Source organism: Pezoporus flaviventris, unplaced genomic scaffold, assembly GCF_033815535.1.
Source record: "Pezoporus flaviventris isolate CSIRO_AGI_PZ_B2104156 unplaced genomic scaffold, CSIRO_AGI_Pfla_v1 ptg000090l, whole genome shotgun sequence".
In the NCBI taxonomy this organism is placed as follows: Eukaryota; Metazoa; Chordata; class Aves; order Psittaciformes; family Psittacidae; genus Pezoporus; species Pezoporus flaviventris.
Window position 1 is genome coordinate 2,201,226 of NW_026892638.1, and position 21,903 is coordinate 2,223,128.

Below are 21,903 nucleotides of genomic sequence, written 5' to 3' on the forward strand. Positions count from 1 at the left end.
GTGGCACCTGTCTGTCTAGTATTTGTACAAGTGCTGTTTCACAGCACCTGTGCATCACAGATTTATGCAAAGTAATTTCAGGAACGGCTACTTGAGTCCTGCAGATTTTATTCCCTGGAGACTTTCGACAGCGTGTCATTAGTTTCCTTCCAGGGCGGGATTCCTTGGCTATTGTTCTCAGGACTTCAGTCTTGGCACTTTTAAGATGCATTTTTTAGTTACCTATCTCCGGATTTTCCATCTCCCTTCTCCATTGTGAGGGGAATTTTTTTTCCATCTTCTTTCAACCTTGAGTCGTTCTTCCCAGCAGGTGGGCCTTTACGTTTAGAAGACACTCTTGTTTGCTTTCTGTGCAGCAGCAGACATGACCATGGCAGACACAAGAAAGTGCTGGCAGGCGTGGTTTTGGTGTTCTATTTTTATTTTTGATTGGCAGTGATGAGCAATGAAAACTTGCTTGTCCACCTTCTCACTATTGAAAAGCAGGATGATTATTTTCACTATAATTCTGGCAACTGAAAAGTATAAGGCATGTTGGATGCACATATCCTGCTGAAGAAAGTGAATTTTCAAGAGAAGTAGGTGTGAGAAAGGGGGATAGCTCTCAGCTCCAACTGGGAAATACAATTTTTTTTAATAATGTGCCTGAAAATTTCAGAAATGTGTTCAAATATGTTTGGTTTAAATGAAGGTTTTTAAAATAACAGAATTTCGGCTTCCCCTACATATGGGTAGTCATTGCAGGCAGTGTGGGTACAGTATGCAGTCTTACTGAAGAAACTTAGTTTTTGTCATCCAGTCTGTCTGAAATTTCTCCTTGGTTGATTCTTATCAATACTTACTGAACAAGTCAATGCATTTTAGTGACCACCACCCAACATAATCCCGGAAATGCTCATTTAATAGGTCCACAGGAAGCATGTGAAGAAGCAAGGAAGAGTGTTTAAAGAGCAAATAAAAACAGTGTTGGAAGAGGATTCCAATGGTCCTGCCTTGCTTTTAATGAGAACGAATTTTTCAGTGTTTGCCATGTGAAAACCAATAACATCTTTAAGCATCAAGATAGTGATCAGATAGTGATGGAACTGATTGCAAAACCAACAAAAGCAATTAAAACTCTTGTATTTAAGTACTTAAAAGCAAAAAAAAAAGCAACTAGAATTAGGTTAAAAAGAACCCTTATTAGTAAAGTTGTTTTCTTTGTATGTGCTATTCTCTGTTACCGGTTTGCTATGTAAGAGATAACAAGAAATTTCAAAGTATGTCTTTTTTTTTGTTCAATCACCTTTTCCCCACAAGTAACCTTTTGATTTAAAAAAAATCAAAGGAAAGGATCACTCCACTATAAAGTCTTTACAGTTTTGATGCTATAGTTTAAAGATACTATTATTTCAGTTTTGTAACCCTATCTAGCCCTGCTGTTGAAGAGGAGGGACACATTGAGCCGAGTCTAGATAGTTTGGTAAGTTTTACAGTCAGAGAGTAAATAACATCTTCCCCTACTGTCAGTAATAAAGCTGTTTTGTAGGTCAAAAAAAAGAGCATTATAAGAGAGGGTGGACCATAGATGAATCTTCAGTGGAGATTGTGACCTTAGTGGATCAGAGGGGTTTTGAAGCCTGAGTGTATTTAATGACAGCTAGCTGAATTAGAAATATCTATGCACTGTTTAAAATGATGGTGGTGCCCATAAAATGTTGCAGCCTTGTGGCACCCTCCTTTGGGATATTCTTTGAAAGATATTTAGAGCATAGAAGTAATGCAGAAAAGAATAATAAAGTGCAAATATGATGTGGAGAATGGCCCACCTCCCAGCTTTATACCTGTCATTTTCTACTCTGTGTCCCCTGATTAAAGGAGAATTCCTTTTTACAATATTATTGACTTTTTATCCTAAGTGATTCAATTAAGATTTGCTGATTTTCACTGGACAGAGTATTTCATTTTTGATCTCACACAGTCATTTGTACTGCTTTAAGTAAAGCTTTTGCAGATCCTGCTTCCACGCTTTTATATCCGGCTGTAAGTGAGGTAGAATTAAGGCTGTGATCAAAAGAACTGTGAGAAAAGTATTAGTAAAGGTATCTGGGTTTATTAATACTTTTAGGCCATAGGAGACAGTTAAAGATAGTACTTTTTTGCTAATGGCTAATGTCCATAAAAGAAAATGAACATGCTTTCAGGCAAAAATGTCCTTTTTTTTTTTTTTCTGATAAGGGTTATCAAATTTCAAGCAAAATCAAATTAAAATCAATTCCTCTAGTGTTATTCCTATTAGGTAGATTAGTTAAATAGTGTAAGAGAAACTGGGCAGGTAAAGCATACAATGCAGAGAGATAAAGCTATCTCTGCTGGTTAATGAGGAAGGAAAGGAATAAAATAGGGAGCGAGTGCAATGTACCATGTAATGTCCATCTTTGCTGAGCTCAGGATCTTTGATGTGTACTAGATTAATGAATTTCCAGGCTCATCTTGTGTACGTGTTTTGTGCCTGCACTGAGAATGAACAGTGAAAACTGCTGGTACAGGACAAATGGTGAGAATGCCATCTGAACTGGGAAAGGATTGGGGACTGCTGCTGGTCGTGGCACTGCAGGTTTACAGTGACTTACATGGCTTTGGCAACTGCAGCCTGAGATAGAAGAGTTGCAGTCTGGCTGTGTGAATTTCAACATGAGAAAAAGAAAAATTGTTTAGACTATAGAAGCTTTTATTTTAATCAGCTAACATTACCCTAAAAAAATCTCATTCTCATCAGCTTTGGTGCCAGCTCTTATTTGTTATGAATAAAGACCTGAATAAATAAATATATGTAATACAGTTATAAATAAATATATTTTATTGAGGCTCCTGTTCTTTATCAGGGCATTCTGAATTTCATACCCTGGAATTATAACAGGACAGCTCTTACAGAACAGGTTTTGTGCATGAAGAGGTGTAGCTGTGTGAAGTTTGCAGCTGTCCCAATAAATGAAAGGACAGGTTGTACTGCATATGGCTTACATCTATGGTGACTTGTAGGATTGTATCCTTTGTGTTATATGAACTGTACCATGCAAAAATTGTTGAACTTCCACAAAATTTGTATACTATTGTTCTCTGTCATGACATAGAAATGCGTAATCTTCTATTTTTTTCTTACCTGTTTTTTAATAACTGACAGCAATGCAAAAGAAAAATATCTTGTGTTTGTGAGTTCACATAGTTCAGGTGCTTATATTTCACCTGGAAATAAAATCATTTGACACATCAGAGTAATATAATTAAAATTAGTTATGATCTAATAGAAGATTATAGCTTCAGATGAAGACTAACACTGAACAACAGATAAACTCAGAAGAAACAAAACTCTTGTATCTATGCAAAACTCATTAATAAAAAATGAAGGCAGAAAAACTGAAATTAAACCAGAATCAAAATATTGGTTAAAATGTTCATTTAAAAAAGCATCTTCTTATATAAGAAATGTTTGGGGGGGTTCTTTTGTTTTGCTTTTGTGGTTTTATTTTTGTTTTTATTTTGGGGGTGGGGTGGGGGTTGTTTGTTTTATTTTCCTTTGAAAAGGAATCACGGATTCAAAAGCAAATAAGTTATTATAGCAGGTCCCCAAGTGTATCTGAAATGTGATAGTTCAGAATAGATTTCCGTGTTTATTCTGACAAATTTATTATCTCAAGGTATACATATAGCTGATATCATGTATTATTAGTCTTTAGTGAGTCTTCTTACAGATTATGTTAAGCAATGACGTAAGACTTTGTAGAAATGGGTTTTCTGACTTCTCGTAGATTTACATATTCATAGGGCCTCACTGATTTGGTCTGTAATGTCTGACCTTCATTTCAGATGTAGCATAGTATGTCTAAAGTGTAAATGTATTGAAATTTGTGAATGTAATAGGATGAAAAAGAGTAAACATTAGAGAAAATTTGTTGGGTTTTTTTTTTTTTTTGGTGAGTGCATCTCTGAGTGTTTTGTGGGGAGAAAAAAAGAAAGGAATTATTGCTTGAAATAGTATTTTTCTTCCAGGTGAAATCACTCTTTTCCTGGAATATTTTTTTTTTTTTTAATTGAAGGAATTGAATGGGAATGTGGTGTTTGGGGTTTAGTGAAGGTGAGCAGGCTCGTTGGGTAAGACAGTCGGTACAAACCTTGTGCTTTTGCTGCTTTATGCTACTCAGGTAGTCATTAATCCTCACTCTTCCAGACTTTCCAGCTACTTGTACTCAATCAGTCCAACATAATTAAAAGGGTGGGGAGCTACCATGCATGGGCTGTAAATAATTCCTCTTTGTGCTTATCACTCTTAAGGCAGGGATTTAAGTTCCCTAAGAAAGCAAAGATGTTTAAAAAACAGTGCTCAAAGTAGGTAATCTTAGGCAAGATAAATTTTTGATTTTGTACTCTGCCCAGACAGAAATTTGACATGTTCTATGTGCTGGATTTTGCTGGCAGAGTTATACGGTTGATGAGTTTCAGCATGCATAATTCCTATTGCCATACCTATTATATCATAAACTACAGTGTAAGCTCAGTTGGTTTTGCAAATCTGTGTTTTTAGAGTCTGCTGAACTCATGAGCTAGGTGTACTATAGGAATGCAACACACAGTTTTGCCAGTGTTGGCATTCAGACTTTATACTCTTACATTGGCATTCAGACTCCTGCTGTCTCCCTTCCATGGACATACCCTACAGTAAAATGGCATTTGACAACTGAAAATCTTTAATAGAAGACTGTACTCACTGGGGAAAACCAAAACCAACCAACCAACCAACCAAAACCCAAACAAAACGAACAAACAAACAAGAATTAGATAAATTCAGAGTTTAGGGTAAATAGGGTGCATACATAATCTAGAATAATCTAAAAATCTAAAACAGTCAATATCTAGGATCACATCATAGTCAGAAGTCCCTGTTAGGCGACTGTTAGCTTCTTCAAAGTATTTGTAGAAGCTACAGCAGATGCAGTGGACATTTTTATGCACTGTGTGTTTAATAACAGATAGTAGACCCGGTATTAACGCACAGGTAACAATAGGGATCAAATGCTTAATTCAGTACACAATAACTTCTAAGAAGTGCCTTGAAAACTGAAAAGGTGTAGTTAGAGAATCTGCCTTAGCATTAAAGATTCATCGGGATGACCTACTTAGAATGATCATTATGTACCTAAGATCAGGCTACAGTTTTCGGCCATAAATATTACATTCTGTTTCTTTTATTTTAAGGCTGCATTTGTCTTCTAGTAAATGCTTCAGTTTACACTGAATAGCTAAGTAGTGCCATCACGTTTGGTTTCTTTGAGAAGCAGTCAGAGTGTAATCTAGAGGAAGGAACTAAAAATAAAGACGTTTTCCACTATAGCTGAATTTCTATAGTCATTATCAAAGAAACCAGGGAAATATCTTTTAGGGTCTTAATTCATACTACCTGCATGTCTGTGTGATTTTAGGGTTTGTTTTTTTTTTTTTTTAATCAGAAGTACATCATGTCCTTAATTTATCTAATGCAGTCTGTGATTCTTCCTACCCCTCAAAACACTACCAGACTTAAAACTGATGTCTGGAATGTACTTCTGGGACAGTGTTTACAGCTGAATAAGTAAAGGACAGCTTCTTGAAGCACTACCCTGGTCTTCTCCCATGGAGTTCAGGGTGGGCAGTTCACACTACTTTAGCAAAGGGAATAGGATTTTCTTCAGAAGTTTCCAGCCATTTTCTCTTACTCCTGCATTACATCTCACTGCTTCCCTAGCTGTACCACTGCAGCTTTTTCTGAGGTTATGCTTATTAAAATGGTCATGTTTAAAAATAAGTTTTCCCCAAGCTGGAAGGAGGCACTGTTTTCTTGGAAGCACTGCTAAAGAGATTTTAGCCTGCTTTGTCCCAGGGGTGAGGCTTCTGCAGTCCTGTTGCAATGCCCAAGTTCGCCCCCCTCTTAACTTTCGACATATGAGTAATGGTACAGTCTTGTAATTGATTTCAGCTGTTATAGCTATGGATGGTTGCCAAAGAAGGATAGTGCATTTCTCCCCTCCACCTGCTTGCATGCTGCTGCCATTTCCTACTACTACCCCTAGCAACTATGCAGATGTGTGATGAGCAAATAGCCTTGCTAATATGCCTGAAAACTTTGTGGAAAAGAAGAGAATGGTTAGTCTTCAGTCAAATAAGCAAGCTGCTCTTGACTCATTGTGCCTGTATTTGTGATCCTGGGGCTGCATGAAGGGAGAGATGGAAAAGTCCAGCAGGAGAATGTGGATAAAATGTCTTGGTGGTTTCGTGCATGTAGATTGGCTTGAGCTTGTGCCAGACTAACACACTCTGGGGTGAATTAGCTGTTTATAAACAGTTGCTTTGGGCTGCCTCTACTGTTACTATGGGTATGGGGAAAGAGGGATGTGTCTGGGCATGATTTAGGTATCGGAAAACTCTGAAGTGTGGAAGTCCCATCACTTCCACCCACCCAGCTCCCTGTGCTGACTCTTTTAGCACAGAAATACATGTTGCTAAGACTCAGTATGAATGCACTGTGAATACATTGGCCAAGCTCAGTAAGTTTGAGAGACTAGTACAGATTTCAGGAATATTAACTCCATACAAGATTCATGTAAGTGGGAGGCTGGACAGAGGACAGCTATTTCATGGTAGCTAATTGGGAGAAAAGCAGTGTTTTATTACATAGCAGGCAGTTCAAAACACAGCAAGCAGATCAAATGGAGAAGGACATTGCCGACAGAGTTGATATGATGTATGGTGCATGGAATCACTTGTTTTATTTCAGAATAAAACCTGGTATCTAAGACTAGAGTGTAATAAATTTCATTTTGAGAAACAGGAAGGATGTCAGCTTTTTCTTTAGAATATTTTCTTTGTAACCTGGGATATTTGTATCTCTGAGGAAAATCCACAATTGTACATTTGAAGGCCTGAACTATAGTGTTGTGTGCTTAAATAAAGATTGGTATGGCACTGTATCAGTGTGAAAAAGCAACTAAGGAGCAAAGTATTAACTTTTTTCTCTCGTATTTTGCAGGTTGAACATTACGGCTTCACACGTACTTGGGCCTTTTCCACTGATGTCTAACACACAGTAGGTGCTCTACGCGGTATTCAGCAGGTCCCACAGCAGCATAGCAGCAGCATAACAGTAGTCCTTCTTTGATACAAGATGGAGGAAACATACAAAGATAGAACTTCATTAATGAAAGGGGCAAAAGATATTGCCAAAGAAGTGAAGAGGCAAGCAGTGAAAAAAGTGAATAAAGCTGTTGAAAAGGCTCAGGATGGCTACACACAGAGGTCCTACAATCGATTCCAGGATGAGGAAGATGATGATGATTACTATGTGCAAGGAGGAAATTATGGTGTTGAAGCTAATGATGATGAAGGATCAAGTGAAGCAACTGAAGGGCATGATGAAGATGATGAAATTTATGAAGGGGAGTATCAGGGCGTCCCCAGCATGGGAGGTAAAGATGGCATGGTGGCCTTAGGTCAGCCTATGAGTGATGAATATAAGGATCGTCATGAACTGGAAACAGAGAGAAAAGCTGATGAAGAAGAGCTAGCACAGCAGTATGAACTGATAATACAAGAATGTGGCCATGGTCGTTTCCAGTGGGCCCTCTTCTTTGTGTTAGGAATGGCCCTGATGGCTGATGGGGTTGAAGTTTTTGTAGTTGGATTTGTGCTGCCCAGTGCTGAAACAGACATGTGTATACCCAATTCTGGATCAGGATGGCTTGGTGAGTAAAGTCCTTTCTCTGTCTTTGTGCTATTACAAGTGCTGCTTACAGTATGCCTAAATATGTATTTGTCAACACCAATGCTTATATAAAAATATATTTGTATTGAATATATATGATCCACAAAGTGCATGAAGAGCTCTATGGATTTAATGAAGATTATAATTTTATTTTTAGACTTTTTTTTCAGTAAGTATAAATAAATTGCTGAAATGGAAGTCTGCGCAGTAAAACTTAAGAGCAGAGGGATATATTTTGCTCTCATATACAAGAGTAGACATGCAGATGAAAGAATTAAAAACCAAAATAAAACAAAAAAACAAACAAGAAAACAAAAATACCCAACCAACCAACAATAAAAACCCCAAAACAAAACAAAAACCAAACCACTCTCAGAGTATTGGAGTTCTGCTGGGTTTATACAGGCATAATAAAGAGAAGACGATACAACTGTCCAGAAACATACTACATGGGAGCCACTCCAAGGGCAAAGTGGAATGCAATCTGGGAAATGCAAGAAATTCAGGGAAAATGCTGCCTAGCCTTTTCCTTCTTCTTGTCTTTTACTCATTTTATCCCAATGACTGCTCTCTGGCCATCCGAAAAGTAGAATGTTTATTTTGATTAGGGGGACACAGAATCAGTCAGCCAAATGGCTGAAGAAGAGCATAGGGTATCCTTTTTTTTATCTGTTCAGTTGATGGGGATGGGCTGTGTCTCATCTTGTTGCCTATTCTCTCCCGCAGTGCGGCAAAGAGGCAGGCTGAGGCAGCCTTGTGTGACTTGAAGAGAGTAGCAGCGCTGTGAGCAGGTCTGTGCTTGCTCTCCCTGCATATACTCAGGTGCAGCAGATAAAGCAAGGATCTCATGGGGCAGGGCTGTGGAGAAAGGGTGTAGAAATGGTTCCCTGAGGATGAAGGGAGGTAGCAGCATGGGGGCTTTGGATGTGGCAGAAAATGGAGTGTATGTGTGTAGATAAGCAGCTTAGGCCTGAAGGACCCAAGCTATTACAGAAAAGGAGAGTTCTCATAAAATATTTAGGAACCTTTGTCTTCTAGCAGATGTACTGTTTGTTTACTGCATCCTTACAGTGCATGGTTCTGTTGCAACAGTCTCATTTTAACATAATTGATTTAAACTTAAGTCAGTCTCCAGATTTTATTTCTTTGCTCACAATCAATTAGAAGGACCCGAAGATACCAAATGCATCAATATCAGATTCAGAATTTTAGACAACACAAGGCTATTTGTGCTATTTGAGTAACACAGAAGCTTTCTGGGCAGATCATTAAGGCCATGACAGGTTGTATTCTGACATATTGATATGAGCTTTTTGGCTCTATAGGTTTCAATAATGGGGGCTGTAGTTACCCTCATTTATATCTGTAAGCCTCCCTCCATGTGAGAGGATCATGACTGGAAACAGGAGCCGAGTTATCAAATGGCTGAGTCCTTTGAGTCATTCCTTGCCATTTGATCATTTGTTGTTAGAAATCAACTACTCTTATTTGTACAGTACAGTGGTTAAACTTCTAATAAATGAAAATAAATTATCTAAGCTTTTATTGTTAAAGAGGCTGCATACAAATACCCTGTTTGGTACTGTTTTTTTACAAAAAATTACAAGCATTGTATTTGCCATGCTTCAACCTTTGAGTTTTCTGATCTACTTCTTAAAGAAAGAAAGTGCATAAACATGTCTGTATATAGCTATTATGGAGCTCTACTCAGTAGAGAGAAAGAAGAGAAATAAAAACTCCAAAAGGTAACACTAGAAAAATATTACTGTGTCAGTGCAGATAGTAACACAGAATATATTTTATAAAATCAGCACAAGCAGAATGTGATTCTGCTACCCAGTACTTGCAGCTGAGAATATCTTTAAACTCTAATAAGCACTTTTTGTAAGTCCTGTTTATTGCTGGAAAAAAAATTGATGGATCTCGACTCCTTTAATTTTTTGTTATTTTTTTTTTCACTGATAACACAGTTTGTTTCACCACACACACACACTCCCAACAAGTTGAACGGTCAAAGTTGTCATTGTTTTCCAGAACAATAACAATGTAAGTGCAGCCACCACATCTCTCTGCAATTAGTTTGTATGGAGTTATGGAAAAAAACAAAGTTATGCAACATTAAGAGGGAGCTTCATGATGCTTACACATTCAGTAGCTAACTTATCCACATATGCAGTTCCTTCCATTTACATTAAATGTTGGACTGGGAAATAAATCTTTTCACAATTAAGATATTCTGAACACATTAATATTCCTGGCTTCTCCTGTCAAGTTACGAGTGTGGAGAGCATGGTTATAACGCTTTTTCTTTGTTATATGCTTTTTCTTCGCTATATAGAACTGAAATTTTCGGGAAAATATATTTTCTAAAAACAGTGTTTCATTCAAACAGTTGTGGTAAGTACTATGGAGATATCTGGAACTTGGTACGAGAAGTGTTGACACTAAGCTGCCATGAGGCTGCCATGAGGATTTGTAGCCACTTGTTTAGGTCTGACCCATGTCAAGAAGAGCATTAAGGATTTGCCCATTATTAAACTTCTTATGATTCTGTCCTGAGGTATATTGGAGTGACTCCATCAATGTCTAACTAAAATTCAGTAAGCTGTTAAATATCACATGGATACGTGTGTATATGTAAATGATGCTTCCTGACAAAATGAAGGAAACTACTCTGGAAGGCCTAGGTGTGCAAGCAATGTATTCTCATGCCTAAAATACAGAAATTGTAATGGATATCCCTGTATCTTCCTTTTGTAATAATGTAACACTACAATTATATTGCCATTGTGATTTCGCATCATAATTACAGTCTAACTGGTGTCTTACAGACAGGCATACATTTTTTTCATAGTTATAATTCCATAATCCAGAGAGCTTTAATGCTGTTAAAATACTGAAGTCATGGGACCAGCCCTAGGTGTTATAGGCTGGAGCTGGTATACATACACAGTGTTTATTTTCCAGGCAATTTTCTAGACTGTTAAGAAACACACTAAGAACATGTTAATTTGTCATTGAAAAGTACTTATTGACTCAGTTGTAAAAAACTGATTTCTCATATACTGTGCCATGATAGTTTACTAGGGAACTTGAGCTAATTAAAAACAAGTGATAATATTCATAGAGCCTACCTGTTGTTTTTTTTTTCTTTTATTTAACAAGACAATTTCCTTGTAAAAGATATTCATAGTTGTTGAGCCATACAGACTGTTTCTTCCATCTAGAAAAGTCAAGTATCTTGATAAATCACTGGTCTGATAATGGAGTTATTGTAAATGTGAGTAGCAACAAACATCTTACTAAGGAAATGAAAGGATTTTCTGAAACCCCTGTTTAATGTCAAATAATGCCTCGATGTAAAAGGCTTCTCTGATATTGTCAGAATTTAATAATCACACCTTTAATAATATTCATAGGAAAGAAAGTGCAGAGGTGATAATTAAGTCTTTTGGACTGAAATAGCTTTCAGTCTGGGACAACAGATGACATGTCTACCCATTCGGCATTGATTGCCTATTTGCATATTACCTGGCTTAATGCAATGCTTTCTACATTTACTCTATTTTAAAAAAACTATGTAACATAACCCAGCATAATTCTAATCCAGACAATGCTTCCTCTTACATGGGAGGAAGTGCTACCCAGAGGCACAGTAGTTGATGCACTTATAAACTCTGCTAAGGATACCAGGTCATTACTGAGCATTTTCCCCCCAGTTTAAAAAATACTGGTTTGCCAGATATTTGCTACTTAAGGTAAATCTGGTTTTGTACAGATCTTTTGCAACAGATCTATATTCAACATGAAACTTGACAATGACAAATACAAGTCCTTTGCCCGGGAGAGAATGACACAAATCATGGGTATAGGCTAGGCACTGTCTTGCTAGGCAGCAACAGCTCTGCAGAAGAGGATATAGGGCTCCTAGTAAGAAATAAGTTGATGAGTCACCAGTGCCTTGCAACAATGAAAGTTAACCACAACCGGGGCTGCATTGGGAAGAGTGACCAGTAACTAGAGAGAAGTGATTATTTTCCTTTGTTACCACAATGAGGCCACATAGAACTAGCCATGGTTGGAAAAGACCTTTAAGATTATCAGGTCCAACCATTTCCCCAGGACTGCCAAGTCCATCACTCTTCTCCTAGCCTATGTGGATTGTCTCTGCATTTGGCAGAAATCTGGAAGTGTGTGACAAAATGTCGGTGACTAAAGGACTGCAGAACCTGAGTCTGAGTGGGCCATTTCATAAATATTCAGGCATCTAATTGCCTAGTGGGATTCTCCAACATGTCTAGGCACCGTCTACATCACTAGACATATTGCATACTTTTTTAGAGGCATAAATATATGAAAAAATCTGCAATCAAATTGTTATTCTCAGGCTGGTTTTCATTTTGCACATTTGGATAGGTTTCCTTTATGTAATTAGTTGCTGAAACAACAAATATCCATTTTAGAGAGACTTCTCTTGTAGATGTTCAAACTAAAACAATCTTAAATAAAATTTTATGTTGAGCTTTCTTTGCTGTTCAGTGCTTTTGGTACTCATTCGTTTTAACACTTATTAAGTAGCTGAAAGTTCTCTGTGCAGGCCAGATACAGACACATCATGATTTGAAGGGGAGGAGGAGCTGTCTGGGGATTGCTAATCTCTTTTGAGGACTATGATTTAATATGGAAGCTAAAGGTTTTGGGTTTGCTAACTGATGGTTAAGCAAACATTTTATTAAAAAAATAAATAATCTTTTTACGAATTGTAAATAAACGTATTTTTAAAGCTTGAAAAAAGGCCGTGAAAACTAAATGTCTTTATCTTACTTATCAATTATGATTATTCCTTTTTGTGAATTCATTAAACCATTTTTAATCAGCCTTGTTTATTCTACGTTATGTTACACCTGTGGCTTAACTGAAATTCTAACTTCAGGACCAAGTCCAGAATTCAAAGACTGAAAACTCAGGAAGTATAATGCTGAGCAGCAGACTTTCTGTTTTGCATTTCTTCTTAAAATTCAGACATTTAAGACTTTCTTTCTAAAGAAAGTCTACTTCAGGCATCATGGTTTTCTCTCATCTACTTGATTTCAGTAATAGTTTTGACAGCATGGTGCTTCTATATATTATCATACAGAACACATGACACTACTTATTTACAGGTCTGAATTTGAGTTGATTGTCACAAAACTGACCTTACACAGCACTGAAAATTCCTTCTGCTGCTGTGAGTAGATTTTTATGTATTGCTATACAATACTATTCTCTTTTATTGTTCATTATTACTACAGCTCACTAGATACAGGTGAGATATTGTTATATTCCAGTTATTAGCAAGGTACTGGATTTGTGATGACATAATAGACCACAAGTGATGTAAAATAAAGGAAAACCAGCCTCTGCCACTCTTACATTTTACTGTTGTGTGCAGCTGGCTTCTAAAAAGTTAAAACTTCCATGGCAAGATTCATATTTTTATTGTGAAAAGCATGTGGAAGTTCTTTTCTTAAAATGATTTTAGACTTCAGGATTACAGGAAGAGATTCAGAACTAATTTTTTAATGTGAGGTCTTGGCAGTGGTATAAATTTTATTGAAGAGAGCACAGATTTCAAAATGTAAGGCACTTGCATATGGCTTTGAGAATTACTGCATTCACAAGAAATGTATCTAGGTTAAGAATACTTACTGAAACCATAGCAGACCTTTGAGTGTGAGGAGTCTCACTGAAATAGCAGTGAAACTCCATTGCACTTGCAGTTAATACTAGTAATAAATCTTTAGCTATGACAGAAAAATTTAGAAATAGAGCCACAGTCATTGAAATGTGTGCTAAATATTCCAGAGCAAGGTGAAAACTAGTCTGTAGGATTAATGTCTTCTTTCTTCAGAAGGAAATGCCAGAAATACAAATGACATCATGCACGCTGCTCACCTCTGGTATAGTTCCGTTCCCTTGCAATGACATTATTAAAGTGCTCCTACTGCAGTGCTTTTTCTGCTTGCCTTCCAAAACCAATTGTTTGAGTGAGAAAAATTAAAAGAAATATCCTTTTCTGTTATAAGAAGCTACATTATGTAGACCAGTGGATATGTTGGTTATGTTTGTTTCTCTTTTCTGAGGGGAAAACAAGGATGGTTGAGAGAATATGCAGTGTAATCTTTGTCTACTATGAACTGAAGTAAACCTGAAATGTCATGGGCTTGTCACAAGACAGTAACTAGGAGCACAGATTTGAACCATTAATGAAATATTGTGTATTCAGTCCTCTGCACTGTCGCAAGCTCCCACTATAAGCCAGTAAGGTGGTCATAGCTGCCTTCCTTTTCTGAGGTGTTGTTCCCAAACCACCTTACTGAAGCTTTGCCAACAGGGAAAACAGTACCACCATGTCAAATGTCTTTACTCTTTTGTGGTGTTCCTGCATGCAGCTTTACTGAGGAAAACAAGGTGCCAGACACCATTAACTTACATGTTCACTTTAGTTTTTAAGAGGTGCACCATTTAGCAACTTGGGCTAAACATAATATTTCCCTAGCTCAATACCCAGTTTCAGTCATGCAGCTTTAAGCTGAGGAACACAATGTGAGACAACATGAAATGATTGCAATGCAGTCCATAGCTGAGAGTCTTGCTGTTTGCATTCATGTTTAGCACAAACACTGTTTTAACCAATTCACGTTTTGAAAGCTCTGTAAATAATGCAGTAAGTGCTTCTCACTTTTTTCTTTTTTTTAGTTAAATGGACCTAACTATACCTGTGTACCTTGGAACACATCAGAGATCAATCAGTGCATATATAACTAATAAAGTAGTAGGCAACTTTTTGAGCAAGACATAAAATCATGGAATCATAGAATCATATAGTCATAAAATCATAGGAACATAGAATCATAGAATCATAGAATAGTTACAGTTGGAAAGGACCTTAAGATCCTCTAGTTCCAAGCCCCCTGCCATGTGCAGGGATGCCTCACAGTAGACCATGTCACCTAAGGCTCTGTCCAGCATGACCTTGAACACTGCCAGGGATGGAGCATTCACCATTTCATTGGGCAGCCCGTTCTAGTGCCTCATATTTATCACCAGAATATAGCACTCCTTCAAGGTTTAAGCTATAATTTCTTTAGCTGAATTAAGTGAGTTCAGTGGATATTGGGAAACTTGCTTTTATTTAAATGATAAAAATACAACCTGGAATTGGGATAATGTATGTACTTGGGAAGATTGTGTGAGTAGCCAGTAGATACTTGTACATTTGACTGCTTACGGACATGCATTACCACCATGTCAAAGTATGCATATACCTTTTATTTGCACACAGTATTAAAACTAAGTAATTATGTACATGTTGTTATCTTCAAACATCTGTCTCAGAGACTGATTATGTCTAAAATAATTGAAAATCACTGGGCTGTTTTTTTATGTACTACAGGTTATTTTCTGGCTGTACCTATCCCACCACAGATCAGTGATTTTACTGCTTACATCACACAAATCTATAATTTTATAGAAGTGGCCAAAGGAAGGAAATTCCCCCCAAAGGAAAATCCTGAGGGCCATGGTAATTTCACACCTTTAATTCAGCTTCTGCCACCACTTTTTCTTCCCTCTCTCAAATGCCATGGGATCTCTGACTGTTGATACATCATTTTTTAAATCAATGTGTCAAATGAAGTTGTTCAAACATTTTATACATGACGGTGGACTCTCATCCAAAGCCCTGTTTGGTTAATTCTGCAATGGCATTAAGTTATGATCTGCAAGCATTCATTTATAGAAATGTTATCTTCCTTATTTTTGTCGTTTTAGCTTTGTTTTTTTGGGTTTTGCATCTAATGCTGAGCTTTGAATAGAAAGAGAGGACATATCACCTCCTCAGCAAGAAAAGTAAATATTTTCACAGTAAAATGTTAATAAACTTCATTAAGACATGACATGGAACGAACATAATTTAATGGCACTTTGTTACAGCTAAGTAAATTTCTTCTTATGTCTTTTTTCTGTGGATTTCATCAGTACTCTAGATGGGCACTTAGCTACCACTAGTGTAAATGTTGTTCCCGGGCTCTCTTAAACTAATGACGTTTTTGCCCAACATCTATCAGTCTTTGTTCCAGCCAGTGAGAACAAACCTAAGAGTTTTTAATGATACATAACATATGTCAAGTTATTCTAGTTTTTCTTAATAAGTGTGCTTTCTCATGTGTCGTAGTTTAAACCCAGTCAGGTAACTCGTTCACTCACTTCCCCCCCTTTCTTGCCCTCCCCCTGCTCTCGGAGGGACGGAGAGGAGAATCAAAAGAATGCAACTCCCACGGGTTGAGATAAGAACAGTTTAGTAACTAAGGTATAACACAAATCACTACTGCTACCACCAATGATAATAATGATAAAGGAAATAACAAGGGAACAGAATACAACACCTCACCACCCGCTGACCGATAACTCGCCCCCCAAGCCCGACCAAGCACCGACCGATACCTCCTCCAACCCTGCAGTCTCCCAGCCCTTCTGGCTAACTCCCAGTTACATCCTGGTCATGACGTGCTGTGGTATGGAATAGCTCTTTGGTCAGTTTGGGTCAGGTGTCCTGTCTCTGCTTCCTCCCAGCTTCCCCTCCTCCCTGGCAGAGCATGAGGCTCACAAAGTCCTTGGCCAAACCAAAACATCTTTATCAGCTCTGTTCTCGAGCCGAAAGTCAAAACACTGCACTGCACCAGCTACCAAGGAGGAGAAACATGACTGCTACTGCTGAACCCAGGACATTATCCACCCCTTATTCCATACCATTCACGTCATGCTCAGATCCCACATTTTCAATATACCATCACTCTTATCTCAGTGCACTCTTATCTTAGTGCATGGACCAGTCCCTATAAAGCTGCTGCGTCCATCTGGTCCATGTCAGGCTCCATCTCTTGTAACAGTCTTCCAGAGCAGGAGAGACTGTGTGCAGTGTTCACACTCGTGAATAACCTGGGCAATAGTGTCCATTGCTAAGTCCACCCCTCGATCATGAGTCCATCTCTGTGTTGCATCTCTGCTCTGATGGCCTGAAGTGCAATGGGCCCACCAGGCTTAAAATAATTCACTGTCCCCTTAAGCAGTTTCTGCAGCTTGTTGCTGGGGACTCCATACAGCTGCCTTCCATCTCCAATGCTTCCAAAGCACTGGAGGGGCCCAGTGGACTAGATACTTGCCCATACTGTCCCACACACCCTGCCACTCATGACTGTCCAGCCTTGGGGAAAATCTCTTGGTCCCCCTATATTGTTGTCTAACCCTAGACAAGACCCAAACCTGACTCTGCTTAACTTTTGAGATCAGACAAAATGGTTGTGGGTAGAACACAGCCTGTGTGTGTGCCAACATGCTGATCCCCATCACAATCAGCAGGCAGGTCCCAGGGATACCCAAAGGCCATTCAGAGCCTTCAGAACTCTCAAACGATGCTGCTGTGCTTGTCACTGGGGCTGGTGTAGCTGCTGTGCTTGCCGGCTCTCCCACCACCGGCTTCTCTTTTCCTGAGTCCAGCTCTTCCTCCTCTGCCTTGCTGGGAAGTGCTGCGTGGTCTCCTGCATCCTCCTGGGGCTCGGCGGGCGGCTGCCGGGGAATGCTGTCGGCCGTCGCGGGGCTGGGCTCCTCCGCGGGGCTCGGCTCCTCCGCCGCCTTCTCCCGCTGCTCGGCAGCCGCTTCCTTCTGCTCCTCGACCGCCCCGGCCTCCTCCACCGGCAGCCGTCCCCTGGCGGCCTCCGGCCCCGCTCCCGCCGCCGCTTGGTCCCCGGGGCCGCTCTCCCGGGCCGCTTCAGCAGCCGCCGGCTCCCGGGGCCGCTCCCCCTCGGGTCCCCGCAGCCTCACGAAGATGGAGAGTAGGGTGAGGGCCAGGACGGTGAAGAGCAGCCGGACGGCCAGGTACAAGTCCACGGCCACGTCCGTCCCGCCCTGCTGCTGGAGCCCGCCCGTATTACAAGCCATTGCCATAAAGCACAGTGAGACAAGAACCTTAGCCCAGGCCCCACACTTGATAAACACTAACACAGCAAATACCGGCTCTACGTTAAGTTACAACGGTCTGAAGCTGTGAGATCAAGAAGAACAACTCTGAGAGCCAGTAAATCAGCATTGTGACGAGTGACTATTAATCCAGTCAAATCTGTCGTTATCTCAACCCTTCGTGCCCCACGTTGGGCGCCAAAAAGAACTGTCGTAGTTTAAACCCAGTCAGGTAACTCGTTCACTCACTTCCCCCCCTTTCTTGCCCTCCCCCTGCTCTCGGAGGGACGGAGAGGAGAATCAAAAGAATGCAACTCCCACGGGTTGAGATAAGAACAGTTTAGTAACTAAGGTATAACACAAATCACTACTGCTACCACCAATGATAATAATGATAAAGGAAATAACAAGGGAACAGAATACAACACCTCACCACCCGCTGACCGATAACTCGCCCCCCAAGCCCGACCAAGCACCGACCGATACCTCCTCCAACCCTGCAGTCTCCCAGCCCTTCTGGCTAACTCCCAGTTACATCCTGGTCATGACGTGCTGTGGTATGGAATAGCTCTTTGGTCAGTTTGGGTCAGGTGTCCTGTCTCTGCTTCCTCCCAGCTTCCCCTCCTCCCTGGCAGAGCATGAGGCTCACAAAGTCCTTGGCCAAACCAAAACATCTTTATCAGCTCTGTTCTCGAGCCGAAAGTCAAAACACTGCACTGCACCAGCTACCAAGGAGGAGAAACATGACTGCTACTGCTGAACCCAGGACATCATGATAAACACGTGATGGACAAAGTGTCTTCAAAGACTCACATAAACCCATATATCAGTCAGGCAGATGTTTTTATATGACTTTGGGGGGATTGTAGAAAGTTGGGAGAGTAATCTAAAGTAGGGAAATTAAGAAAATGGTGTAAAGTGACACTGGCTTTGCATCCATAGTATTAAAAAAAAAGGTCTGTGTTCTCAAGGATAGACAAAGGTGGCCCATTTGCAAATTTCTTCATGTCTTGTTAGCTAGACTGAATTTATTTGTTGTATATTGGTTAGCATTCGAGAGCTTCATATGAAGTTGAGGGAATATGGATGAACGTACCCCCTGTCTATTGTCCTCTATATTGCTTTTCTCTGGCATTCGTCAGACCTGCTCTTTTTCACAGAGCACGCGTATTTTCCAAATTCACTAGAATTCAGGGCAATTTTCAAGGCTGGTTCTGAAGTTGCCAGGAGCAAGTCTTGTTAAACAGAGATCATGAGCTGATAGATACAGTCATCTAAACAATTTTCCAATTAGTCATTATAATAGTGCCTCTGGCACTACTGTAAATACATAACTAAAAAGCTTGTTTATCATCACCACCACCTGCAGGTGTATTGGCACCATATAGAGGATTATTCTGATCTGTTACTCTTCTTTCCACATTGGATTAGTTAATCTATTTCTTTGACTCTAAATGGGAAAACAGAAAAAAGATGTGGGACCATTAGCAACAAAAGTTTCCTTTACACTGTTGCGTGCTAGCTGAGGTTGACCAGGTCTCTTCTCAGCACTTCAGAAGATGTTTCAGGCCCTTATTAATTTTGGTAACCTGTTCCTGATGAGGTTTAGCGTAATTCAGCATCTTTTATTGAAACCAGTGGAAGGTTGGTTTGTTTTTTGTTTTGGTTTAGTTTTTGGCTTTTGATTTGTATTTTTTTGTATGATTTCTCTTTTCCCACGCTTTCATCTCATTGGAATGAAAATGGCAACAGCCAGTGTATGGATGAAGCAAAATAAAAAATATTTCCTCCCATTTACGAGGAAAGAAGTTTACACAGTGCTGGAATACAGTTATGATAAGGAGAGTTAATGGTTTGTTAAACCCAGGAGAAATAATAACTGTTAGCTTTAATACTATACACATACCTTTACTAGAAGCCTAGTTTTATTAATTAATTCTTAGCACCATGTGCTTTGATTTCCTGAGTTGGATGCATCTATTATTAATGTAGGCGTATCTACTTTGGGTTTTTTGTTTTAATTCAGCATTAATGAAAAGTTAGCTATATTCATGCACTTACCTGTTTTGAGTCAGAAGAAGTACTAGGCAAATAAGAGATTAACATTCAGGCAGTAAAACGTGTAGCCAAAATGAACAGTTTTGATAGGAAATAAGAGGATTAATGTATATTATTGTGTGGGCAATTTAAACCTTTAGTGAAGTATATTTTTTTACTTTGAAATTTAATTAATCCTAGCACATTGCACCATGCTATGCACTATTCAATCATATGCAACCTTTATAATCATTCTAATTCTCAGGATTGCCATGGAAGTGCATTTCAAATTGCAAAGTCACAGCAATTTCTAGCATGACAGGGTCAATTCAGAGATGGGCAAAGAATGAATTTAGCATCTAAATCTGAGAGTAGAAAAATCCAGAGGAACCTCCACAGTTGCAGTGAAAGAAAACTGGAATTAGTGGTATTAGGACAGCTTAACTAGGTGTGTTTTATCTGAAGCTTGTCTGTTAGGATTTTCTCACTAATGTCAGAGGGAACTATTGGATCAAACGAGAAGATAATGTGAAAAAAGTATGTTCAGTGATAGCACATAAGGAATCTGTCAACAGCTTCTCATCATCACCTGGGATTACACTGTTTTTTGATAAAGTCTGTGCTCTATATATTCCATCTTGTAAAATATTGTTTATGTAGGAAGAACGATACCACAGATTGGCTGGTTCTTACAGCCCTGTGTTACTAAATTTGAATGCTGATTGATTGGTTATTTCTGTTGTGTCAAGGAAGTAGTGCTTTGGTCTCTTTTTTTTGTAATGCATGGTTGATATTGCTAGTCAAGAAATAGCAGTATGAAATGGTGTGCTGCTGCTTGTGCAATAGTTGCTACCAGTATTCAGTTTGTAAATAATTCTAATGAAGAAAATGGAAAAGCTCTGATCAATTTTTTTTATTCTGAGAAATCTGGTTATTGACATGAAAACATTCTTAAAGCAGAAGTGATGATGACAATACACTGCAAAGGCTCTGGTTTACCATATTCTTCATTTTTGCTGCCTTATCAGAAAATACAGCTGTGAAGAAAATTTCCCATCCTAGCTAGTAATCTATTACCTGTCACAATCTCTGCAGTTGCTGAGCTTCTTCTATGCATTTATTAATTTATCCAATTTTGATCTGAGGATAAGCAGGAGCAGTTATTCCTTTTGTTATTACAGTGTTTCAATTAAAATACTATCTAAGTACACAGGAAACTCATCTGTTAAGACAGAGTATTATTTCATTAATAAAAATATATGTATCAGTACACCTGCTTGTGTAAGTTCAGATGTATTATAAGGTGAATTTCTTTAGAACTGTAACAAGAATTAATAGCATAGACTCTCAAAGCAAGGTAATACTATATTTTTCAAAATTAACAGATAATTTAAAAGTGCAGAGCTAAATCACCTTGTTCTGAATTGGTCTCATTAGCCAAATGAGAGGAAACATGAAGGCAAAATGTCAACTTTTTTACTGTTGGAATTAAATTAAGCCTTAAACCACTTTAGGTTATAAATTTCACCCCTGAGATACAGGAAGCTAATAAAAAATAGAAATATTAGACACATAAATTTAACAAAAGATGCCAGAGGAAAAAAAATCAGCTAATACATAAATGAAATTTGTGTGAATGATTTTTGTGGGATCTTTTGACTTTAATGTGGGTGGTATTTCCATTATAACACTGGAAAACTCTTGGTCAATCCTTTCCAGCTATGAGTTTTTATCTCTGAAATTTCCACTGGAGTTGCTTCAAGATTTGAAAATATATGCAAGTTGTTTCCCTGGGAAAAAAAAAAAAAAAAAGGGGGGGGGGGGGGGAGGGGAAGGAATGTGGTTGGTTCATTGTTTTGTTTGATTTCATGGGAAGGACAGAACTGTTCTCACTTTTCCTTTCCTCCCAAGGAAAAAAAAGATTCTTCCTGGCTTATATTTGACCTTTACAAAAACGTAACTGGTTGATGAATTTGGGTAGCCATGCCATGAGACTGTTTTCATTTTAGTCTCAGTGTTAAGTCAAAACAAATATATTGTAGGTATTTGTTGGTCTGAAGTTTTTTTGACCTAAAATTTTGTACTGTCAAATTTTTTAT

General features: G+C 38.7%; 1 protein-coding gene across 1 annotated transcript in view; it reads left to right on the forward strand.

Moving 5' to 3' along the window:
• SV2C (synaptic vesicle glycoprotein 2C) overlaps positions 1 to 21,903 on the forward strand; it is a 107,776-nt gene that overhangs the window by 20,215 nt on the left and 65,658 nt on the right. Inside the window, exon 2 of the mRNA XM_061475780.1 lies at positions 7,040 to 7,751. Coding sequence (XP_061331764.1) covers positions 7,175 to 7,751 — 577 coding nt within the window. The 5' untranslated portion in view covers positions 7,040 to 7,174. The remainder of the gene's footprint in view (positions 1 to 7,039; positions 7,752 to 21,903) is intronic.